Source organism: Panthera uncia, chromosome F2, assembly GCF_023721935.1.
Source record: "Panthera uncia isolate 11264 chromosome F2, Puncia_PCG_1.0, whole genome shotgun sequence".
Taxonomy (NCBI): Eukaryota; Metazoa; Chordata; class Mammalia; order Carnivora; family Felidae; genus Panthera; species Panthera uncia.
The window spans coordinates 33480898-33505383 of record NC_064812.1 but is presented as its reverse complement, the minus strand read 5'-3'; the positions used below and the strand labels follow the sequence as shown (position 1 = coordinate 33505383).

General features: G+C 35.1%; 1 protein-coding gene across 1 annotated transcript in view; it reads left to right on the top strand.

The window, feature by feature from the left end:
* The window catches only part of RIMS2 (regulating synaptic membrane exocytosis 2), a 600787-nt gene that overhangs the window by 431022 nt on the left and 145279 nt on the right, over positions 1-24486 (top strand). Inside the window, exon 19 of the mRNA XM_049633018.1 lies at positions 19857-19957. Within this exon, the coding sequence (XP_049488975.1) occupies positions 19857-19957 (101 nt within the window). The remainder of the gene's footprint in view (positions 1-19856; positions 19958-24486) is intronic.

Here is a 24486-nt window from a genome sequence, read left to right as displayed (position 1 = left end):
ATATCTAGAAAAGAACAGAGGTCAAGAAAGGAAAGTGTTTCAAGAAGGATATACTCATCAGAAAAATTCAAGAGAAGGGCAACTATTGTTAAATGTTAACCAATAACAATGTTTGTGTAAATGGTTTTAGTGAAGTTGTGGACCGTGGAAGCCAGATGGAAGAGAAGGAAAGAGAGACCTAAAAGAAAAAAGAATGAGGGTGACTGTAGACTAGGCTTCCTAATAATGGCTTGGGGAAGTTAAAATGAAGAGTAGCTATCCTGGAGGATACAAGGGAGAGTTCACCAAAGATTATGTAGAAGGAGGATAGTTTACGTGAAGAACTTAAATTCGTGATGGTCTTTAAGGTCGTGTGATTGATTCATTAGCACACTTCAGACAAATTGTTGGAAGTTTGCAGGCAGAGGAGAAAGAAAAAGGATGAGGGTGTTGAGGGTGGCCTGCAAGCAAAGTGTTTAAAGTGATGTCTGAGATTAGGGAAGATGCTGGTCATGTGAAATCATGCCATGCAGTTAAATCACATTCAGATACAGAGTTTTCCATGAACTGGGAAAGAAGGGCTTTAATGAAAGAACTGGAATTTATAGAGATATTCAGGCTAATGGAGGCAAGTGGAGAGTGTTATTTTCAGAGATGGATTTAGTGATGCTTAGAATTTTCAGATGTTAGACAATTCCAAATAATAGAAAGATACAGGGTTTGATCCTGGGGGTGAATTTCTGAAGTGGGGCTTGGACTACAGTTTGGAAAGGAAAGGAAAGCAACAAACTTTTTTTTTAAATTTTTTTGAATGTTTATTTTTGAGAGAGAGAGACAGATAGAGCATGAGCGGGGGAGGGGCGGAAGAGAGAGGGAGACACAGAATCCGAAGCAGGCTCCAGGCTCCAAGCTGTCAGCACAGAGCCCGACGCGGGGCTCGAACTCACGAGCATTGAGATCATGACCTGAGCCCAAGTCAGTCGCTCAACCAACTGAGCCACCCAGGCACCCCGAAAGCAACAAACTTTGATGTTAGAATTTTTATATAGGCATTGAAGAGCCACTGACGCCCTAAGTGTGACAGAGAATGGGTGAAGGAAGGTAGGGCGGAAGTAGACAGTAACAGCAAGAAAGTATAATGGTATGAACATAAAAGCGATAAATGTTACATGGAATTAGAAAAGTAAACATGTGAAAGGAGAAATGCAGACATAGAAAAATGCTGGTACCACTTCCAGGATTCCCTATTACTTAAAGTATAGGATTTTGAGCCGTTTCTCCTCAAATTGTTTCGGACAGGTAGTGTTCTTGTTGAAGGGGCAGCTTTCCGTTCAGGCTAACAGGTGAGATGAGCATTCTGTGATGAGGCTGAGAACGCATAAGATTTAATGAAAGGCTTCTGGGTTCAGAATTCGCAAGTGGAAAAGATTTAGGATGTGGGCAGCGATGCAGGAAGAAGTGGAGAAGGAAGCTCAGGATAGGTGTGGTTGACAGTACAGATTGGAAAATGTTAAGAATAGATGGTAGGATAGGGAAGAAACGAACTACTGAATGTGGTAGGGGAGAAAACACGGAGAAAAATAAAGACCTTAGGCTAAGCTTTGGGAGGGGGAATTCAACAGCTTGAACAAAGGAATCTCTATGTGATGCATAAAGGTAAAAGAAAAGTACTTTGTTGAGGGAGTTTGAAAATTAGGAAGAGGAGAAGATTGATGATGGAAGCAATTTTTCTTAGAAAAAAAAATACTAAGACATATGTGGAATGGTTAAATTTACAGAGGAAAGAGAATGTTCTTGGTTCGAATCTCATGTCCTAAGTTACTTTTAATTTTTATCTAAACATAAGTTGAAGTCTTTCTTAGCACAGACTTTAAAACTGCAGTTGTAGCTATTAATCCTTCCTTTCGTTCTGGTGGGAGGAAGCTGGGGTGAGATTTCTCAGCTGTAGACTCTCAACACTGTAAGTGGGGACTTGGTCTGTATTCGCTAGCACTGAATAAAGGATTCCACAAACTCTCCAAAGCCTAAAGAAAAATGAGGACCAGTGCATTCCCGTCCAGAACAAAATGAGAGTAAAGAATGATAGAGATGGTAATGAGAGCTTCAGAGAAAAAGGAGGTAATTTTAGAAGAGAAAACAGTAAATTTTGTAACAAGCAACTCAGATGGATTTCCAATTGTTTAATAAAAGTTAGATGAAGTTAAAGCTTTTCAAAAACTGACTCGAGACTGTGACCAATAGAATGTAGTATATTAAACTATCATCACATCTTTAATGAATATGTAAGTTGATTATTTTTCTCAATCAATACCACCTATTAATACTTTGAGCCAAAATGTGATGGAAAATAATTTCGTAAGGCCAGTCATTTTCCTGACATATTAAGTTGAAGTGTGTGTTTTGCATTTTATACCGTAGTCGAAGGACCTTTATTTCTATTATAGGTCCAAGTATAGTCATTGCAATATAATTCTACACAGTGAATGAAGGAATGGAGTTTGATCACACATTTTGAAGCAGGAAAAACTCACTAAGTTTAGCCCTTGGCAGATAAAAATCAGGTTTCTTTTAAATGAGAAGAGCAAGTTTTATTAGAGTTTACACTTTTCTTCTTAACTCTTGAGGAATTTTATATGATAGGGCACCTGAGTGGTTCAGTGTGTTAAGTGTCCAACTTTGGTTCAGGTCATGATCTCAGGCTTTGAGAGTTCAAGCCCCACATCGGGCTTCACGCTGACAACGTGGAGACTGCTTGGGATTTTCTCTCTCTCTCTCTCTCTCTCTCCCACCCCCCTCAAAATAAATAAATAAACTTAAAAAAAATTCATATGACAATTGTACCTTTTTAGATCATTGTAAAACAGATCTTAGAGACCATTTGAAAGAGAGCTAATGATACAAAAGAGATTTAAAAAATACTATTTGATAAGTTCCATAAAACAGCATCTGCTCATGTTTTTAAATTCAAGTGTGAACTACACATCTTGCCAGAATTACTTCCAGAGCTGGTCTAGGGCATCTAGCAGTCTTAGTGCTTGTGTAATATATGTTTTACTCCTAAGGAGATCTCAAAAACAACAAATGTTTTTTCAGCCATATTTCTTACTAATTCCTTAGGTAAATTATTATAATACCAATTATTATATTATTATGTTAGCCAGTTATTACATTATTATAGTTGGTTCTGTGCTACATCAAAAGTTTTAGAAAATATGTTAAAAAAATTACGATTTCAGACTGGCCCATTGGTCTGCCAGGTCTTAATGTTAATTTGAAAAGCTTAACAGTTCAAGTTGAATAGATTTTAAGCGCTTCTTAATAAAAACACAATTGGGAATAACTAACACATACTTTGCATTGTGATTATAATTAGTTTCTAATTTTTAAAAATTTATTTTTAATTTTCTAAAAAACTTTCCAATTCTTTTGAGATATAATCGACATATAATATTGGATTAGTTTGAGGTGGTGCCTGACTGGCTGTTGGGGGAGCACGGGACTCTTGATCTCTGGGTCGTTGAGTTCAAGCCCTAGGTTACATGGAGATTACTTAAATAAACAAACATTGTATGCCTTTGAGATATACAGCACAACGTTTATCCATCTTTGAGACAGAGAGAGACAGAACATGAATGGGGGAGGGTCAGAGAGAGGGAGACACAGAATCCGAAACAGGCTCCAGGCTCTGAGCTGTCAGCACAGAGCCCGACGCTGGGCTCAAACTCACGGGCTGTGAGATCATGACCTGAGCCGAAGTCGGCCGCTCAACCAACTGAGCCACCCAGGTGCCCCAGTATTCTATAATTCTTAATAAAATTATTACTTCACTTTCTGTTAGGGTTAGCTAAGGCAAGTTTTTCAAAATTAACACAATTACAGTATTATTTTTAGCATGAAAACAGTTTCTTTTTTGTTTTATTTCTGTGATTATTCTGAATGTTGCCCATTGAGATATATTATTGCAAACCTTCATTTTAATTGTTTTCACATTTGCATGGCATATATGACATGTTTTAAATGCCATGTGCTTTCACTTGACATCTTGTTCTACTTGTGTTATTTCTTAAAAGGGAAAGAGAAGTAACATTAATTGTGGCGGAAATTTAATAAATCTATAAATATGTACACATATAAACACACATATAAGCCGTTACTGAAATTTCCCTGAATCTTTCAGTCATTGATTCATTATCAGTCTTATCATTACACTCACATTCTACCCATTTTTAGGTACTTTTTGTGCATTGATTGTATCCTACCTACATTTAATGGACTCGGTATTATTGATGAAAGTCTAAGATATAGATATTTAAGGTTTGCTCAGTCATGAAAAACATAACTCTCTAGTAGACTGAAATTGTGCCATAAAATGTAAATCAGGGTGCCTGCGTGGCTCAGTTAATTAAGCATCTGAGTCTTGATTTCGGCTCAGGTCATGATGTCCTGATTCATGGGATCGAGCCCCACCCCTCACATCAGGCTCCGCACTATTAGCTTGGAGCCTGCTTGGGGTTCTCTCTCTCCTCTCTCTCTGCCCCTACCCCCTTTCACTCTCCCCCAAAATAAATAAATAAACATTTAAAAAAATGTAAATCAGTTTCTAAAGAGGCATGGAGTGTCAACTGTATGATCAGTACTCTAGACACAGCAGCCTGGAATATTTTATGTAAGTTTAAGTTTAACATTTTATTAAGTAATATTGTGATATTTTAACCAAAAAAAAAAAATCAAATGAAATGAAATGACATAGGTGCCTGTTTATGTGCATATATATATAAACATATCACATCTCATGTGAAAACTCCTATTAATAAAGGATAATACTAAGTCTAATTTTCTAAAGCCTAGAAATAGTCAAATATAAAAGAAGAGAGTTAAGAAAGTTGTTGAAACGTGAAACAGTTGGAATGCCCAAACGTGAAATAAGAATGGTCTTGAGTAGTTCTTCCTCGGGTGGTGGGAGGGAAATTGGAAAGAAGATTTGAATAGGAGTCAAGAGACCTAGTTTTAGCTTCGGTCTTTCCACTGAGCTGTGTGATCCTAGACACGTAATTTGAGATCTTTGGGTTTCAGTTATCTCACTTAAATTGAGGTTTGGAATGCACTGTTTTTTAATGCTTTGTGGATATAAAATTCCATCTGCCTTGGAAGATACATCCTGAATTTAAGAAGTTACTGCTGAATTCTCAAAGCATTATTCATGCACTCTAAATACCTTAGCATTCTATTTTACCTTGGCCTATTGTCTACCTTAACTCTCTTTTCTGAAAATTTCAGTTATTGGGGAAAATATGTGTTCCTGTAAGAAACGTTAGTCTGAGAAGCAGTATTAGAGCACAGACTCTGGAACTAGACTCCCCGATCAGCACCACCGCTCCTGTGCTGCGTGATCCTGAGAAAGTTACTCTTTGTAGATTCCTCAGATACCCCTTCTCTAAGACAGAGATAATAATACCGTATCAAAGGGTTGTTGTATGTATTAAATTCATTAATATATAAACTGTAAGTTACTTAAAAACTGTGTCCGGTACATTGTAAGCATGATGTAAGTGAAGCTATTTTTTTTAATTGTTTTATAAAATACATTAGAAACCAGAATTTTTATTTTGAGTCAAGTGTATTGAAGCCCAGGCATTTTAGTCACCCAGTCTATAATACAGAATTATTTTTGTTATATGCATTACAAATATATGAATTTGTGACTTCTAGTTTAGGACGTAGCTGTCATACAGACCTGGGCATCAGAACCGCTGCACCTGTACTGTTGAGCGTTACCATTTCTGGGACAACAGAGTTGGGTAGAAAGCGTGAACATTGAAATCAGATAGGTCTCAATTCTTATCCGGGTTCTGTCACTCACTAGGGATATAACTCTGGGCTGCAGTTAGATTAAAGGGTTAATTATATTTTAATAAAAGCATGAAAAAGTTTTTCTCTGAAAAGAGAAAGCCTTTCTAAAAATAAAAGTAATGAAATTTAAAAAGAGAGACTTGACTACAAGTCAAGTTATACCTTGGCAGGTATAAACTTCAGAAGATTAAAATCAGCATAAACAAATTAGAAGGCAAACAGCAAACTGGGAAACATATTTGCAGCAACTCGGAGTATTAAGAGCCTTAATGCCTGAATCACTTTAACAAATAAACAATGTACTCTGTAAAACTCTAACAGAAAAATGGGCAGAAGACATACAGACGTTTCACCAAACAGGAAATTTAGTGGACAGTAAATGTATAAAAAAAAATTTATTCCAAAAAATCCCACATTTTATTCCAATCATAACCAAATAGATAACTTAAAAAAAATGAGATACTATGTTTCACCTATTTTTTAAAACAATGCTTTAATGCTGGTGAGAGTGTGATATAAGAGTGGCAGCATAATTTACTATAATCTTCCTAAAAAGTAATTTTTCAATAGAAATCAAGAGCCTTAAAAATATTTACAGACTTCTGCTCTGTTGGAAATGAGCTCAGATAAAAATATATGTACGAAAGTTTCACTAAGGCATTATTTGTAGCAGAGAAAAGAATGTTACCATGAATGTTGAATAATGAATGCGTATGCAACCATTTAACTGAATAATGCTATTAACAGAAATTACAAGCACTTATTTTGATTTTTTTTTTGTAATTTGAAAAAAATTGAAAGCGATAATATATGTAAGGAACTTGTCACAGAATTTTCAACATACTAGAAAGTAAAAAGATGATAGTTCCTATTATTACTACTAAATCAAGTTATACCAAAGATTTCATTTTTCAGACATATGTATAATGTAAATAATGAATAATAAAATTGAGTCATTATTTAAAATAAGAATAAAAATAAAATAGGAATAAAATTCCTAAGCAGAGACTATTAAAATCTCTGTAAAATAGCCCAATAATCTGTCAACTTGACTATGTTAGACTCAAATCATGCTCTAGGTATCATAACGACATATTAAAGTGTCCTCTACCATATATGCTTATATAAAGGAAGTTATTCCTGAAATTCTTACTCTAGTGTTATAAAAGTATTTCACATCTGAAAAATTCATTTGTTCAACAAGTATCTACTAAACATTTTCATATACCAGGCCTATTCTAGGTGCTGGGGGCATAACAGGTCTCTCCCATCATGGAAATTATACTCTTGGGAGAGCTAATAGTCACTAAACAAGGTAAGTTTAGATTGTTATAATTCTATTATTTAAAACCCTCTGTGCTTAGCACAGCTGGGGTGGGAAGGCATATATTTTTGATGGAGGGATCCAGGAAGTCTTTCTGAAGAGGTGATTTTGAACTAAAACAGAAGAGTAAGAAGAAACAAAGTATGAAAGGAGCCAGGAGATACACAACTAAGATCAAGAATCAGAAGATAAAGTCAGGGCATTTAAAGTTCAGAAGAAGAGAATAATTTTTGCTATACTTTTTTTTTTTTTTTTCCTGAGAAGACATTTAAGTGTCAGTGATGGACGAAAGAGTTTTAAATATTGAAGATTTGCAGGGAGATGAACAAAGTATAACTGAATGAGAAAGTTAGGATTAAAATACTTTTAAATCATTTGAGTTGAAAGGAAAGGATTATATGTAATAAGTTAGTAATCAAGTTATTTAGTATTAACTTGCACACAATACTAAGTATTCATTGGCTCATGGTTAAAAATAAAGTATGATTGTTTTCAGATCATTTTCTTCCTCTTTGCTCACTTAAAGCTCTATATTTTATATCTATAATAAAACCATCGTAATATAAAAGTGTTGGCATGAAAGATAAGTAGGTTTCACATGAAAGAGGGTAAGTTGGCATGAATAATGCTACATTGAAGATAATTGCTAAGGGAATTTAAATTAGATTACAGTTCAACTGAAGAGAAGGATGTTATTTGACAGAGGATAGTTTCTTTCTAGTAGCCTGTATGAAGGCTTGAGGAGATGGGGTATGGGACATGAGAGTAAGGATGAGAAAGAGAACTAAGCGTGGGAAAGGCAAAGTTTAATGGCAAGGAAAATGGTAACAAGTAAGAGTGATTAGATTAATTAATTATGTGACATAACTGATGGGGAGATCATGGTTATAGGTTATAAGGTCATGAAGAATGTGAAGGAGGTTGATAGGCCAATTCAGAGTGAAGGAATGAGAATCAGAAGGAAACCCCAAAAAGAAGATTAAAGACTAAAAATGACTATATTGTAGTTTAAGTTTGGGTCAAAAGGAAATAAGTTAAAGTATGAAAAAAAAAAAAAAAAAGGCCAAAGAGGAGATGATGCAATTAGATAAGAAAAAGGAGGAAATGTTAAAAAGGAAGAATGTTGGGGCAACAAAAGCATTAAATAAGAGTTAAGGGTGTGTATGTGTTTGTGCGAGAGAGAGAGAGAAAGAGGAGAGAGAGAGTCACTTCATGACTAAGTATTTCAGATTATAAATTTTGGAAAACAGACCAGTCTCAGCCACTTACTAGTTCTATGCCCTTTACAAATGTTCCAATAAGTAAAATTGTGACAAAAGTCCTATCACATACAGTTGTACTGGTTAAGTGACATAATCATAATTCATGCAAAGCTCTTAGCACAATTCCTGGCTTCTGGAAAGTATTATTAGTGTTAAGATCTTAATTGTTCAGGAACATTATTATTAAGTTCTCGAACACAAGATTTTAACCGTGCACCTTTAAAAGCTTTGTTACATTTTTTTCCTATGCCTTGATCCAGTGAAACTTTAGTTGAAAAAAAAATTAAAAGCTGGACAGAAATCTGCTCAGTGGTTACCTCGGGCTGGTAGGGAGAGTATTGACAGCAAAGTGACCCCGAGGAACTTTTTACAGTGACAGAAATACTCTGTATCTTGATTGTGGTGAGGTTGCATGGCTACATCCATTTGTCAAATGTCATAGATGCACCTAAATAGTGTGAATTTTAATTTCTGACAGTAGGCCTCCATAAATCTGGCTTTAAAAATAACTGAAAACACGCAAAAATTTAAATTAATTTTAAAATATATTACCCCTATAGTACTAAATATATAGACCAATAGAAAATTTTATTCGACCTGACACATCCCAAGCAATTAAAAGCCAACTCCCATCCCAAAATAGGGTTCAGGAGGCTTGGTAATGGATGGGGGGTGGCCTATAACTTCATCACACAAAGAGAAGAGAGGATTCTAGGAGTTGAGCTAGCAAAGGAAGGCCTAAAAGTCTGAGTCTAAAGCAGTGGAACAAGAAACCCAGAAGGAGCAAGAGAAGCGTTTAGTGTTGACAGTTCCAAGAACAGGCAAGGCATTAACAAAGACATAAATTCTGGATATTCTAGATAGTCATTGATAATAGCTATAGGAAGAAGGACAAATATGAGAAGTAATATTAACTTGTTTTGAACAAGCTGAGTTTTGGGCACTGATGGCATATCCATGTGGGGATCGCTAGGAGATAACTAGAAATGTGCATCTTTATTATTATTATTATTATTATTATTATTACTATTATATCTTTTGAGAGAGAAGGGGAGAGTGAAAGAGAGAACAGAGGAGGTGTAGTGAGAGAGGGAAAGAATCCCGAGCAGTCTTCTTGCTGTCAGCACTAAGCCTGACACGGGACTCAATCTCATGAACCATGAGATCATGATCTGAGCCGAAATCAAGAGTCAGACGCCTAACCAACTGAGCCACCCAGGGGCCCCCAACTAAGATGTGAATCTCAGGCTTACAGGAAAGTAGATGAAGGTAGTAGCCTTCAGCATTAAAGTGACAGTTGAAGCTATGGACTGAGGCAGAATCGCTCAGGAATAGAATAAAAAGAAAAGTCAATGACAACACTTTAGGAAATGTGTATATTTGAAAGATGGGCTGAGAAAGATAAGCCAACAAAGTAGTCTAATAAAGAGTGAGCTGAATGAGTGTCAGAAAAGTGCAGGCCAAACACTTGGAGAAAATACCAAGCGTAGTTTAATAAATCTATCCAATGCTGCAGTGAGGTCTGATAGAATGGTGCTGAAGAATGGTCACTGGATTTGGCAAATATGACATTACAGGGAATTTAAGAAATAAGTTTCAAAGTAAGTATGGTAGTCGAATTTTTTCTTTGAGTGAAGTCACCATGAAACAGTAGAGAACCCCAAGAAGACAAAGTTCTTACTAAATGAATCAGCAGTAACCAAATAACATGTGTTGGAGACACATAAAAGGCTCTCTACTTTGGGATAGTCTTACTTTATAGCTCACAAGTGCTCAGTCATGTAAAAACTCATTGTTTTTATATTACGTATAGTGGGTCCCACTTACGAAACTTGCAGTGGTGATAAATAATTGATGATCAGGATCTTCATTCCACACATTGCAGATTTTACTCTTGAGAAACTCAGAAGTGCCTCAGATAAGTTTTAACATGGTGTTAGTCATAGAACTAGGATTCACTGATAAAACGAATTTTTACTTTGCATTCTCTCAGAGATTTCTTTGGGTTAATAAGTTCTTTTACAATGAGGTTGACGTTTTGGATAATTAAGTCCCTGTGCTATAAGTTATTTTAATACATAATTGAGCTTAGGACCCATTGGAAGTACTGTTGTTATTTCTAGTTTCCAGATTGAAAATTTCAGGTATAGATCAGTTCATAACTTATTCCAGCCATTTGAAGCTGGAATTTAAAGCAGTTGAGCTCAGTGCCAGAATCTATGCCCTTAACCTCAGGAAGTGGGGTCTTTACCTGTGACAAGGTGGAGGATGTAGAAACGTGAAAGCCGAGAAGCTGTGACATGCGTGGTGGACACCATGAGAGAACAAAGCTACATGTCTAGAAAAAGAAAAGAGAGGAATTCGGAAGGGGACGTGGAATGTCAACAGACCGTCTAGTTTGCGGTTTCATTTAGGATCCTCAGTGTAAGTAGTAATCCCTGTGGGTATTTGGAAGGTTGAATGAAAGTCAGCCGAGTCTCTGGCTTAGGTGTTTTCATCAAATCCCTAGCTGTCGTTATCTGAGGGTGAGCCTACCTTTTATTCCACTTTCTTCTTGGTATTGAAGAGAAGATTTCAGGAAATGCCCCTATTGGTGAAACGTTTAGGATGCCTACCTTTGAATTCTGAGGGAGTGTCAAACTGCAGGACGTGAGGTCCTCCGTAGAGTCGTTATAGCTCCCTTGACCAATAACAATGTTCACGAGCACCTTTGGAAAAAGGTACACAGCTTGATATCTAAGCATGAGTATTATTTAAAATTCTCGTATGTAATAGTTCCTTTTCTCATTATAAATAATTAACCCCAATTTAGGTGATCCGAATTTAAAGACATTTCAGTATTTACTTAGCTAACGGGGATGAGATTGTATAACAACAATTAAAATGTACATTTTTTCCTTTAATCACACTATTGCTGCATAAACTTCCCTCATTTTATCCCAATTGATAAATGAGTAATCATTTTCTAGGGTGATCACTGTGGATATTCAGAGGAGATGACTATTACAAATCTTTTCTCTATCTGTTCTTATATTGGAAGCGTATGTCACATTTGCAGTTTGCAATCATAATTTAATTGATTTTAGTAATTTTTAAAAATTTAAATATAAACATTTTTCTTTTTCTCTACTCAGTTAAATTTTCCAAGCACAATTTAATCTTCCTTGGCTTGCTTGTTGTTGGCAACATGTTGTTATCTCTAAAGGAAATGTAAGGACTTAACAACTTTTATGCATACCATCATTGAAAATATGAAGTGAAATATTATACCTAACAATTGACATCTGTTTTACTCTTGGAAATTTGGCCCTGTTTATGTCACTCCTCTCTCCATTTGGTAATAACCCCTTTCTGATTCTGCTGTTCTTGGAGAATAGGAAGTTCATTATTCCTTTCATTATAGTTTAGGGGATACGATCACATGTGTTTGGATCCTTTTAAGAATCTCAACTTTATAAAAGAATTCCACTTTGAATGACATATCACCCCTTATCTGCCTCTTTGTTGCCCTGACTTAAGAAGGTAAAATATTTTCGTTACCTTAAAAATATGTATGTTATCATTTTAATGCCATAGTAAGTATAATTTATTTTTTAAGCTTTTATTTAAATTCCAGTAGGTTAACATACACTGTAAATCTGAGTTTCAGGTATACAATATAGTGATTTAATACTTTTCCTACAATATCCAGTGCTCATCACAACAAGTATACTCCTTAACCCCCATCACCTATTTAACCCATAACCCTCCTCTTCTGTGGTAACCATCAGTTTGTTCTCTATAGTTAAGAGTCTGCTTTATGATTTGCCTCTCTCTTTTTTCCCCCTATGTCATTTTGTTTTGTTTCGTAAATTCCACATAGGGGTGAAATCATATGGCATTTGCCTTTCTCTGACTTAATTTGCTTAGCATTATACTCTCTGGCTCCATCATTGTTGCAAATGGCAAGATTTCATTCTTTTTTATGGCTGAGAAATATTCCATTGTGTGTATGTATGGAGGGAGAGAATCCCAAGCAGGCTCTGTGCTCTCAGTGCAGAGCCTCACATGGAGCTCTGTCTCACAAACTGTGAGATCATGACCTGAGCTGAAGCGAAGAGTCAGACCCTTACCTGCTGAGGCACCCAGGTGCCCCCTCAGCATTTCTAAGTATACTTAAACATTTATTTCTAAATGAACATAAATGCAAAGTTGCATTTAAATTTCTTTATTATGCTCCTCTCAAACAGTCCATGCAATCTGTGATATGCATAAGAGTGAATGCAGTTGAAATATCTCATGACTTGCGTTAATTAGGCCCCAGATGTGGGACACAGTGGTCTTTCATAATATGTCATACCCAAATATAATAAGATGGGGACAAGTCATCTACACAGGGCAATAATATGTGTTACTCTGTGGGTTATCTCTTCCTTAATGTAGATTTTATCCATCAGGAAGATGGCAGAATATTTAAAGGGCTTAACACATATAGGGAATAGTATATTAACCCAGTGAATCCGACTCATGTTTGTATCTTTTTTTAAAAAAGAGTTTATTTTGAGAGAGACAGAGAGAGAGTGAGTGGGGGTGGGGGGTGCAGAGAGAGAGGGAGGGAGAATTACAAGCAGGCTCTACACCGTGAACACAGAGTCCATTCGGGGGTTTGATCCTGACCTGAGCTGAGACCAAGAATCAGACGCTTAACCAACTCAGCCACCCAGGAGCCCTATCACATTTGTATCTTTTATCAGTGGTTATTGCACTTTCTCTTAGAAACAATATTAACAATAACCATTGTATTCCTTCTCCAAGGGACTTTTACTTAAAAATTTAGTTTCTCCTTTAAACTGTATCTTGTTTTTTCAAAGATACAGGAATTATGACTAACAAGTTAAAAATAACTAAGTTGATAGAAAGTTACTAATATTTTCTTTTAAACATGTCAGTATACGTGGGGGAAACATACAGTAAAACAATAGCACTTGATCTGTCTGAAAGATCCTCCTAGCCTCCTAGATTAGATCATCCTTATGATTCTTTTTGCTGGGCAAATTCTCTGGTTTAATGAACTTTTCAATACAGTTTGTGTCTATCTCTCTTTCCCAGGCTTGCTCTTAGAGTGCTCTCTCTGTCTCTTTCTCTCTCAATCTCCTCCCACCTTCTTTCCTCCCTTCCTCTTTCGTTGTCTTTCTCCTACCCTCTATTCTTCCTTCATCTCCTTTCTGTCCCTGTCCCCTTAGACACACACACACACACACACACACACACACACACTGTAAATTTGAATAAATGCAATGCCAGGGCAAACAGAGTAGGAATTTCTAGACCAGGTATAATACTTCTAGAAATACATTCCAGAAATATATATTTCTAGATATAATATAAATATACCCTATTTATATTAATGAAATAGATATGATCATATAAAAGAACAAACACTTAAACATTATTTTGGCCTCATAATTAACCAACCAGATAGTTACATAGCAGAAAGAATCAGAGAGAGTATCCGGTCCCAAACGATTAATTTTACAGAAAGTGAATTTTATATCCGGAAAGGTAAATTAGGTACTTACAGTTAGAAGGCTTGTGAAATTAACACTTAAACCCAAGTATTTTCTCTTCTTATCTTTTAAACCAGTGCTCTTTTTAAGATTTTAGATTCATTCCTGTATAGTGTAAATACACCCATCACCCTAAATCTGGACAGTTGCAAAGCCCCATCAACCCTGTGATGGTTATCTGCACTGCACTCTCCATGCACAAAACCGTGACCTTCCCCTGTAGCCCAACCATATCCTGATTTTAAATGTTGAAACCTAAAATGGTGCTAAAATCCAAGTCATCTGAGTGATAAAACCTCAGTAAGTCTATTTACTGAATTTAGATGTCAAAACCAGATATGCTCTGTTTCCTCGTATCACTAGGTCACTCTTAATAATGTATGTCCGAAAGTAGTCTAAATGTCACTTTCTTTAGACTATAGGAAAAGGAGTCTGGGCAGTTTGCTATAGCATCTCCTTTGAAGTGTTATTTAATGAATATGGCAGAGAGGTAGCAGAGAAACAGCAGACAGATACATACAGTAGCAGGTAACCTAGATATCCAAAATAGATTGTTAAGGTTTAGAACGTAATTTAAAAGCCTATGAGCCTCAAGGTAGTACAACAGTTTTGTAAGTTTCTAGAGTCTTTATGTTTCAGTTAATTCCAAGTTTGACTTAGGCATATATGGAGTTCAGTTTTCCTACATTCTTAGGAATGAAAAAAAAGATCATTTTATAAGCAAACACATTATAAACCAAATCAAATTATATCTTTCATTCCCAATGTGTTAACTCCTAGTAACCACAGTAGAAACTTCTTCAGAATTGATTTATTTGGAAATAAGTATTCCTCAAAACTTGTATATCTTAACTACTCAGTTTAAGCTTAAGTGTGTTCAAGCAAAGGGAAAAAGAGACAAACCAAGAAACAAACACCTAAGTATAGAGAACAAACTGATGGTTGGGTGAAGTAGGGTATGAGGATTAAGGAGGGCACTTGTGACGAGCACCGGATGTTGTATGAAAGTGTTATCACTATATTGTGCACCTGAAATTCATATTACACTGTGTTACCTCACTGGAATTTAAATGAAAACTTAAAAAAAGATTGTTTACACTTTAAAACAAAATGCTTCCATTGGCCCCAGTACTGATGCAGAAATAATTTAGTACATAATTTATCATTTTTATCCCCATATTTATTTGCATACTTTTAAAATGTAACTTGTTCCAGTGTTAAATAACAACCCAAATGCTTTTATTTAAAAAATAAATATATATCCCTAAGATAAATTTAGCAATGAATGGCTGTATATTTACATTAAAAAAATTATTTAACATTTGTTTCCAAAGCATTTTTATCAAATCATTACAAAACCATAGGTTTTCAAACTGAATAATTTGTCCTTTTTCACAAAAATATGATGCCGTGTGTTTTTTAAAGTATTTTATCCTGTATAGTGTATAGCCATGTAGACATTTTATAAACTACATATTAACCCCAATAAGAAAACAATAGCACTTAATTTCAATAACCAGGGATAACTGCTAACATTCTGGTATAGAAATCTTCATTTTTTCCCCTTATCCCTTTGTCTTTTGTATAGGTTCTGTGCATATATATTTTTATGAATATATATATAGTTTTTTAGATTATAGTTCAGAAACTATAGTACTATATCACCATTTAATGTTTTATAATTACTAATTGCAGTGTCTTTATATTTACGGACGTGAATGCACATGCACATCACATGCACTACTTCATGGATGCATTTATCTTATAGATACACCACGAGTGCAGTTCACCAACCCCTGTAGTCGGACACCTAGAGTTTCTTCTCCCAGGCCTTTACAATTTTCAAGCAATGTGGCAGTAAATATACCTGTATGTACATCCTGCACATTGATTTATGTCTTTAGGAACAACCCTGGGAAGTGAAATTTCAGGTTCAAAAACATGACCATTGTAAAGCCTTTTGATGCACAGCACCAAATATGTAGTATTTTGAAACAGTTTACTTTTTATCATTGTACATCAGGTACTTTGGAAAACATTCCTATAAATGACCATCAGTTTTTTTGTCAATAGCTGTCAATGACTGTCAATCTGAAAAATAAGTTTCTTCACAGTTAGCCGATATTGAAAGAACAGTTAAAATATTCAGTAAAATCAGGGACAATATTTTTTTTAATTACTCTGCCTTTGAAAATAAAATAATACAGGGGCGCCTGGGTGGCTCAGTTGGTTAAGTGGCCGACTTCGGCTCAGGTCATGATCTCACAGCCCGTGAGTTCGAGCCCCGCATCGGGCTCTGTGCTGACAGCTCAGAGCCTGGAGCCTGTTTCGGATTCTGTGTCTCCCTCTCTCTGACCCTCCCCCGTTCATGCTCTCTCTCTGTCTCAAAAATAAATAAACGTTAAAAAAATTTTTTTTAAAGAAAATAAAATAATACAACAAAATACTACATTTCTCATTTATCTCATATATATTTTTATTTATTCTTATTTATCTCATTATATCTTATGTAGCCATTTTTAACAATGTCTATTCTTATTCTTCGGACTAAAAAGGTATCAATAAGTTGTTTTTATAGTCTACCCTACTGAAAGTAGAAAATAGACACATGTAACCATGCTTTCTCCTGTGCAATTGTCACCTAGAAGTAAGCAAATAGCTACATACACTGATCATACCTTTTTCTTTATTGCATTCATTTGGTACATACCTAAATGCTGAGTTTAGCACTTAGAGATTACGTGAATTTGGCCCTTTTAAGCTTTGTTCGTTTGGAATACGTGAATTCTGTCATTGTCACCATTATAGTCTGTAATCTTGTTTCGTTTTGTGCCTCTTCAACCTTGTATTTTCTCACAAGAAAAGTCTTGTAAACTAGGATTCAATGCGATAGTTACCAAAAGTAATTTTTTCCTTTCCTTAATAGTTTGGCAAAATATACTTAATTTTTAAAAAATATGTTTCTACTATACGTATAATACACTTCTTTAACTTCAAAAATTGTCTCAGATAAAATTTTATGTTCAGATTACATTTATTATATCTCTGTGTATTTCATGAAAATCAATTAGATTTGTTAAAGCGGCCCTTTATCACATTGTAATTAATTATTTGGGAAGTTTCAATAGAAGACAGTTTTCTATTTCCTATAATGGATCTCTTTACCAGTAGGATACTTTTCTCTCTAAGGATATTATTGTTTGTGAAGTGTGTATCTTATGAGAATAGGTCGATAAAAATGTAGAAAAGGAATGGAACACTTCACATGAGCCAAATAGTTTTGGAGAGAGAAATGTGTGGTTTGTCCTAAGGATTAGCCTCCTGGGAGAATTTAAAGTTCTAAGCTAAACGTATATTTATACAAGTTTGTTGACTGTATATCCACTAAGATAGTCACTTGAGAGATCATTAGTTAAGGCTCTAACAAAAATTTTTTTTCGTTTAAGGACTGTCTATAGATGATAATTGAGTCTGGAGATGAAAGATGTGTTTGAGATTGGAATTTAGTTGATAACATACTTAAATAATTATATCACTCTATTTGCATCTTTGTTTACTTAGAGCAAATACAGATTAATATTCTTCTTAGGCCCTCCAATGATCTGTTAAATATAAGTGATGTTCCATAAACCTGATTCTACAAAATCTTTAAACCATTACTGAGGAGAAAGGCTCTTTTGCAAAGCAATATTAAATCAGTGTGGGTTTTTTTGTTCGTTATTTTAATAAAAAAACATTATGCTTTAATGCAGGGATCAGCAAACCATTGCCCACAGACCATATCTGGCCCGCTGCCTGCTTTGTAAATAAGGTTTTAATAGAACATTGCCACTCATTTGTGTATGCACACTCTATACCTGCTTTCATGTTACAATGGCAGAGTTGTGGCAGAAAACGTACGGCCTGCAAAGCCTAAGATATTTATTATCGGGCCCTTTTACAGAACAAGTTTGTCAACTTCTGCCAGTATATATCACATGACTGCCTAGGAATTAGAAAGAATTTAATGTAGCTTCATAGGAGGCTGATGTCCAGAAAATAGTCTAAATATTAGAAAATGCATATGTATGTGTGTATGTGTATATATATCTATATGTATGTTACATAAATTTATATATGTATATATAAAATGTGTTTTAACTTCTTTGTCTATTGGTGCTATTCGAATTAATATAGTATCTTGCTACTATGATATCAAAATGAAACTTTTTAAAAGAACTTCCCACTCAATTTAGTTAATTAATATTCTTTATTCATAATTTCTTTGATGCGGGGATAGCTTTTTTTGTTCCCTTGCCCTTGAAGAAAATAAACATGTTTTCCTGAGAATATCTCTGGAGGTACAAATAATTCCAATGTTGTATTTTAATAGACAAGTAGACATTTATACTTGACTGTATTTCACATTTGTATCATGGAAGCACTCACTTGATTTTATGTTTTATTCAATTTATATTAACATTCCCAACACCCTCATCCCCTATTTTATAATTTGGCACAGAATTAATCACTCAAATCATTACTAAAACAAGACTCTTAAAAAGAATAATTTGGCTCACTTTATTGAATAGTTGACTTAAATTTTCTGTTATACTTAGAGGTCATGGAATATAGACTCTTTTATTCAAGATACATTCTTTTATTCAAGATTTTCGTACTCCTTTTTGGAATTTTTTCCTTTTTTAAATCTTATTTTAATTAACAGATTTTTACTCAGAATTTGTCACTAACGAGAATTATCTGATATACAATGACATTGTTTTCAGGATGACTACTAAAATACTTATTTTTGAATGGGCACACTTTTGTCTAGAGATCTTAACTTGCGGTTTCTAAAAAGTTATGATGTTAAGCAAAGGGCATATATGTGTATGCTTACATTTCTACCCACACTCAGTGGTTATGAATTTACATGACAACATTTTGTTGTAGATACCCACTTGAGCCCAGTAAGCTGTGATTATTTTTCCCAGTTTGTATATTTGTAGTATGCAATTGAGATTTTGTTTTTCCATTATGCATATTTATGAGAAATGGAATTTTCCTATAAAATCTCTTTGATTAAAGTTATAAATATACCTTAAAAACATTTTTTCATGTTTGCTAAGATTTGCTAACTGAATTTAGTTCTTGTTCTAAGCAAAGTTTTTAAAGACCCTCTTGATACCTATAATTGATGTGTTTGTAGGTAGGACCTGTTATAGAGAGTATTAATCTTATTTTACAATAGGCTTACCATCTCACTTTCTCACCTCCTTCCATGTTTTGTTTTGTTTTGTTTTGTTTTTTTCTGAAATGATTTCAGTGTCTTTACTGGCATGGTATGTTCTCAGGAGTATTATTCCGAGTGCTTCTTTCTTGGCCCTGGTTCTAGAAAATTCAAGTTCAAAAGATCCATACAAGCTGGGGCAACCTGCTTTCACACATGTGCTAGTTTTATGATAATGGTTTCTAAACACAACTGTAAAATTGTATTTGAAACCAATTAGACTTACAACTATTTTTCAGTAAATAAAGCAAATCCTGATGAATTATAGGCTAAAGTTTTACAGTATTATTGCTGTCAAGTTTATGTGTTATCAAATATATTCTCCTGGGCGTACATGTACCAGAAAGTGTTTTCTCTCTAGTTGAGATTTGTTGTTCTGTTAAAACTCATTTACATCTTACTCAGATTAAAACTTTTTTTCTTACATATTTAGTCATCATGCTTTTGTTCACCAAATTGAATACTTTTAATAAACTCAAGAAATAATAAATGACATTTAATTTGTACGTACTACCTTGAATGAAAGTGATATATCAGCCTAGCATTTCTTCTATTATACATCCTGTAAGTGGGGCTCAGAAATAAGAACTGAACATTAATTTTATGGGTTTTTTTCTACTCGATAGGTGCTATGGATATAGACGAGAGAAATCGCCAAATGAAAATTAACAAATTCAAACAGGTAGCCGGATCAGACCCCAGACTGGAGCAAGATTACCATTCAAAGGCAAGACATTTTTCTTTTTAAAAGTTGTAAGATAATCAATTAATCATATGAAACCATCAGGTTTTCTTCAACTTCTGAATGCACATTAGTTAGACACGAACATATAATGCAATGGCCCCATGATTATTATTATGCTAAAATTTATAATGTGTTTATATTTCAACTTTTAGGGATAGAAATTGCCTTATTAAAAAATCACTATATAACATAGGAGATTAAAGAAATGAAAATCTTCAATGATCTAAAGAACTAATCTTTTAGAATTTTTTATTTTATAAAATCTAAAAGGCCCCAACACCCTCAAAATGTTTGGGGGGAATAGCTGTGGTTTTCCCATACCTAGGAATTTTTTTCAATTTCATAGTATTTTAGTTGAATCTGGTTTATTAAAGAGTGGTTAGAACAAAATACATACCCATGAGCTCTTGTAAGGAGCTCAAAAGGTTTTTTATTGAGAATCCTTTTGAGCTCCTTTTTGGGAATAAGTTGAGGTATGAGATCTACTGAGGGAGACTCTTCTCCTTCACTGCCTTTATATTTTCAAAACATTTTTAGGTTCATGATATCATTCATGGTCAAAGTCATGAAAAGACTTTTCTCTGATGTAGCTATTTAAGATTTTACAAGAGAACGAAAATAGCAAAACTTATGACATTTAATTATTACGTGTTCTGTGACTCAGTAATGTAATCGTTGCAATCATGCAATACTTGTGGTCTATGTCTGTGTATTAGAGAGGAGCTGTTTGGATTTTTATACATTAGGTCTATTTTATCCTTACCTACTTAACCTTCAGTTTCTCTCCATTATACTCCATTCTTTGGTAAAGTCAAGACTTACTAAGTAAAGCGTAACTGGCTAGGTTGGATATGCATATGTGGTAGGTAGCACAGGTTTCTAGTTTCCCCCGAAACTAGAAACTAGACCTAGTTCCTAGGTCTAGTACAACCTAGAAGAGGCAGAGATTCCTACATCAGCATCATCCTCCAAACCACCAAGCTCTTCCTCAAATTACATGAATATTCACATGGTGCATGTAGAATTGTTCATCATGGAATTCTGGTGTGCTAGAAATGACATAGGCCTAAAGCCAGAGAAAGGTAAATTCAAGACAAATAAAAATAGCCTTGCCTTTACTCAGCAGGCCCTAAACTTCTGTAATTTTTTTTCTAAAATAAAAATATGAATAACTTCAAATAGGTTCAGTGGATTTCATGGAAAATAGTTTTGTAGTGATATAGTACTTCAGACACATCCCTAACCTTTTCAACTTGATGTCAGAAATGATATCTGTGTCTTCCCAGACTTTGTCGTATTTCTTCTTAGGGCTAAATAGATACACTTTTTCTTTTGTGGCATCTCTTCTACTCTAATCTCTCATTTATTCATTTTATAGAATCCAAATACCAAGGCATGTAGTCCTAATAAAATAAGATATTAAAACTTGTAGAAACATGTCTTCCACTGACACCCGTTTGTTTTATTTGTTTATCTCCCAATATACTTTCGGAAAGAATATAGATGATTTTTTAAAATACATAGAATACTCTCAATAATATTGAGGCCAAACGATGTGTATATATATGTATATGAAAATTAATATGTAGAGTTTGATGTTTATTTAAGTAATAATGTTTATTTTTTTAATTAGCCATATTTATTATTTTTAAATGATCTCAGAAGATATTTTTTGAAAGGGTAGCCCCTAACATTTCAATAGAGAATGCTGTGCAGTTCATTGGTACACTATTTATTTGGAGCTCAACTCTGGAGAAATGATGCTCTTTTTAAAATAGTAATGTTTTCACAAAATTATCACAAAATATTTTTATTACAGCATAACTGCTGTATATAAAGCCATATTATCATTTTCTGTTTCCTTATTTATCTCCTTAGAATTAGGTAATATAGGCCACATAGTGTGCAGAACTTTTCAAATGTGGACCAGAGGTCTATATTAATCCATTTAACTCTTAATCTAATACACTAAGTTAGTGTTCTGGGAGCAGGGGACAATGTAGAAAGGAGAAGAGTTTTTCTCCATTCATTTTGCACACCTGATCCTCGTACTTGTGGCTTTGTTCCCAGCAGTTTTGTCCTTTAAGGACCCATTCGCCCATTTCAAAGAGGCCCATCACAAGGAAAGCAATCCAACTAAAGTAATTTACGTTACAATATGAATAAGACAATGCCGAAATAGTGTCATTTTTAAAAAACCTTTAAATACAACTAAAACTCACATTGATAGAATTGCAGGCAATGACAATGTAAAAAAAAACTCAGTTAAAAACAAAGTATTTTTGACAAATACGTCACCACTGTTAACTAAACCGTTCCCTTTATTAGACTTTATTCTCTTCTCTGCGCTGAGAATACATATTCAGTGCCAGCCTTAAGTGTTTTAAATGGACTTTCAAGACACAGGCAATAGGGACACCAGAAAAGGGAGACAGGTTGGGGCAGGTTAGGAGTGGCTACATATGGGCTGTTTATAAGTTGGACGTTTGTAAACAGGAGTACTTAGAGACTCCAGTGTCATCAAAGTGACAGCAGTAAAGGAGTGTAGTGCGGCAGGTGAGAACACTGCCTGGACTCAAGCAAACTCCCCCTGGGTGCCTTTGGGTAGGTTAACCGCTTATTCTCAGTTTCTTCATCTGTTAAACCAGGCTTTGGGATCTCTTTCAGAGGGTCATGATTGGGATGAAAAGAGATGATGTATAGAAATGGCTTAGCATTTAGTGAAGCGCGGAATAAGTGGTGCAGATAATATTTGCTTTAATTTTCACAATAACAACAGCAAATGTAATCATGGGCATGAGAAATTAATATGACAAGGGCAGAACGAAACGGTGAAGAAATAATTGAGCTAATGAAAAGGATTTTAGGGCAACTCAGAGGTCATTGAATGTTCCTTTTATTCTCAGAGAATTCAAGCATCAGAAATCTAAAAGGAAAAATTCAATTTAGGGGGAAAGAATTTATGAATCTTCAAGGGATATGGATTAAAAAAAAAAAACAAGAGGCTGAAACATGATGTGTGGTGAGAAATTACACACTAAATTGCTGAAATGAAGAAATTAGGCTATCAGGGTTGATGTTAAATGAGCCTGGCCCTTGGAAAGCAGTTAACGGGCACACATGTAGGCCTGGCTGTTTCGCTGCTCCTTAATCTGAATACTGAAAGACTACATTTATAAAAAGTAAAATTGTAAACATGGATAGGTGGGCTCGTACAAATCACTAAGAAAATGCTTGAAAATACATATATTTAGGAGAAGCGAAGAAATGGAGGCTTATTTTATAGCAGTGATTGAAATAAAATGCTTAGGAAAATGTTTTGGCCTAAGCAGAAAAAGCTAGCAGCATATAACACAGGCCAGCAACAGAACAGCTGAAGTAGGCTTTGTGCCCACTGGAGGGATTGCTGCTGAAGCATCCGGAACCTGGTACTCACATGAAACAGACCCCGCTGTGCTGGTGTGAGTGAGGTGGGATCCTCTGACGAATAGAGCAGAAAAATTCCAATAGGAGTGATCTCAGTAACTCAGTCTCTACTCTGCAAGGCCCTCACGGAGGAAGTTAAAATGTCCCAGAGGAAGTAATGAAGCTTCCTTTCTTGGAAGAAGCAGTTTATTATTTCGTACACAGAGGCAGGATTCAGATTTTCAGGAAACTCTGATAGGCTTCGTCCAGCCAAATATCTGACAGAATGGTTTCATCTTTAAAAATCAGAATTAAGGTCCCCTATCTGTGGTCTCCATCCCTGGCCAGGTCAAGAAATCTTACCACTCACTGATGAAGATAACACGGCAGGAATGCCAGTGGCTGCATCTGGATTTCTTCAGTGCAACACCCCCTTTCTCTACCCTTCTATTCTGCTGTGTTGCCTTCATTTCTTTATAACCCTGCAGTCAGCTAGCTTCAAGATCTGTAGCAAAATCCCAAGAGAAACTCCTGGAATTAAGTGAAGTTGCTCATATGGGAGCATAGGAGGAAAAGAGAGACAAGTCACGTTACCCGGAAGCATTCTTACTACCAAGCTTCCAAACTTTGCCATCAAGGTTCTGAGAAAGTCAGAGTGTGGGTGCAGTTGTCACTTCTTAACATTCTCTCCTCTCCTTCCCCAGTTGAGGGTGACTTCTGTCCCAAGTTCTGCATACTTTAGATTGCTTTCTGGCCCCAAACCAGGCCATAACCCTTCTGGACTGTCAGGCTGCTTGTCTTGGAGCCAGACAGCTTCCAAGCCTTTTATTAGTCACCTGCTGTGTACTTGTCTGCAATCAGTCTCTGGTTGTTCCTTTATCAAAAGTATATTTATAAAGAGAGATAAAACTAGCTTTTAAAATATAGGTTATTAAGCTAGTAAGTAAGAGCAGCCATATAATACAGCCCCTGAAGCACAAGAGATATTACTGGTAGTCTTATCAAGGCCAGATTGAAACAACTTCAGTCTCACCTACAAACTTGACAAATGGCTATATAAGCCTAATGAAAAGAGAGTTGGAAATTGAAATGAAAAAGGAACTAGA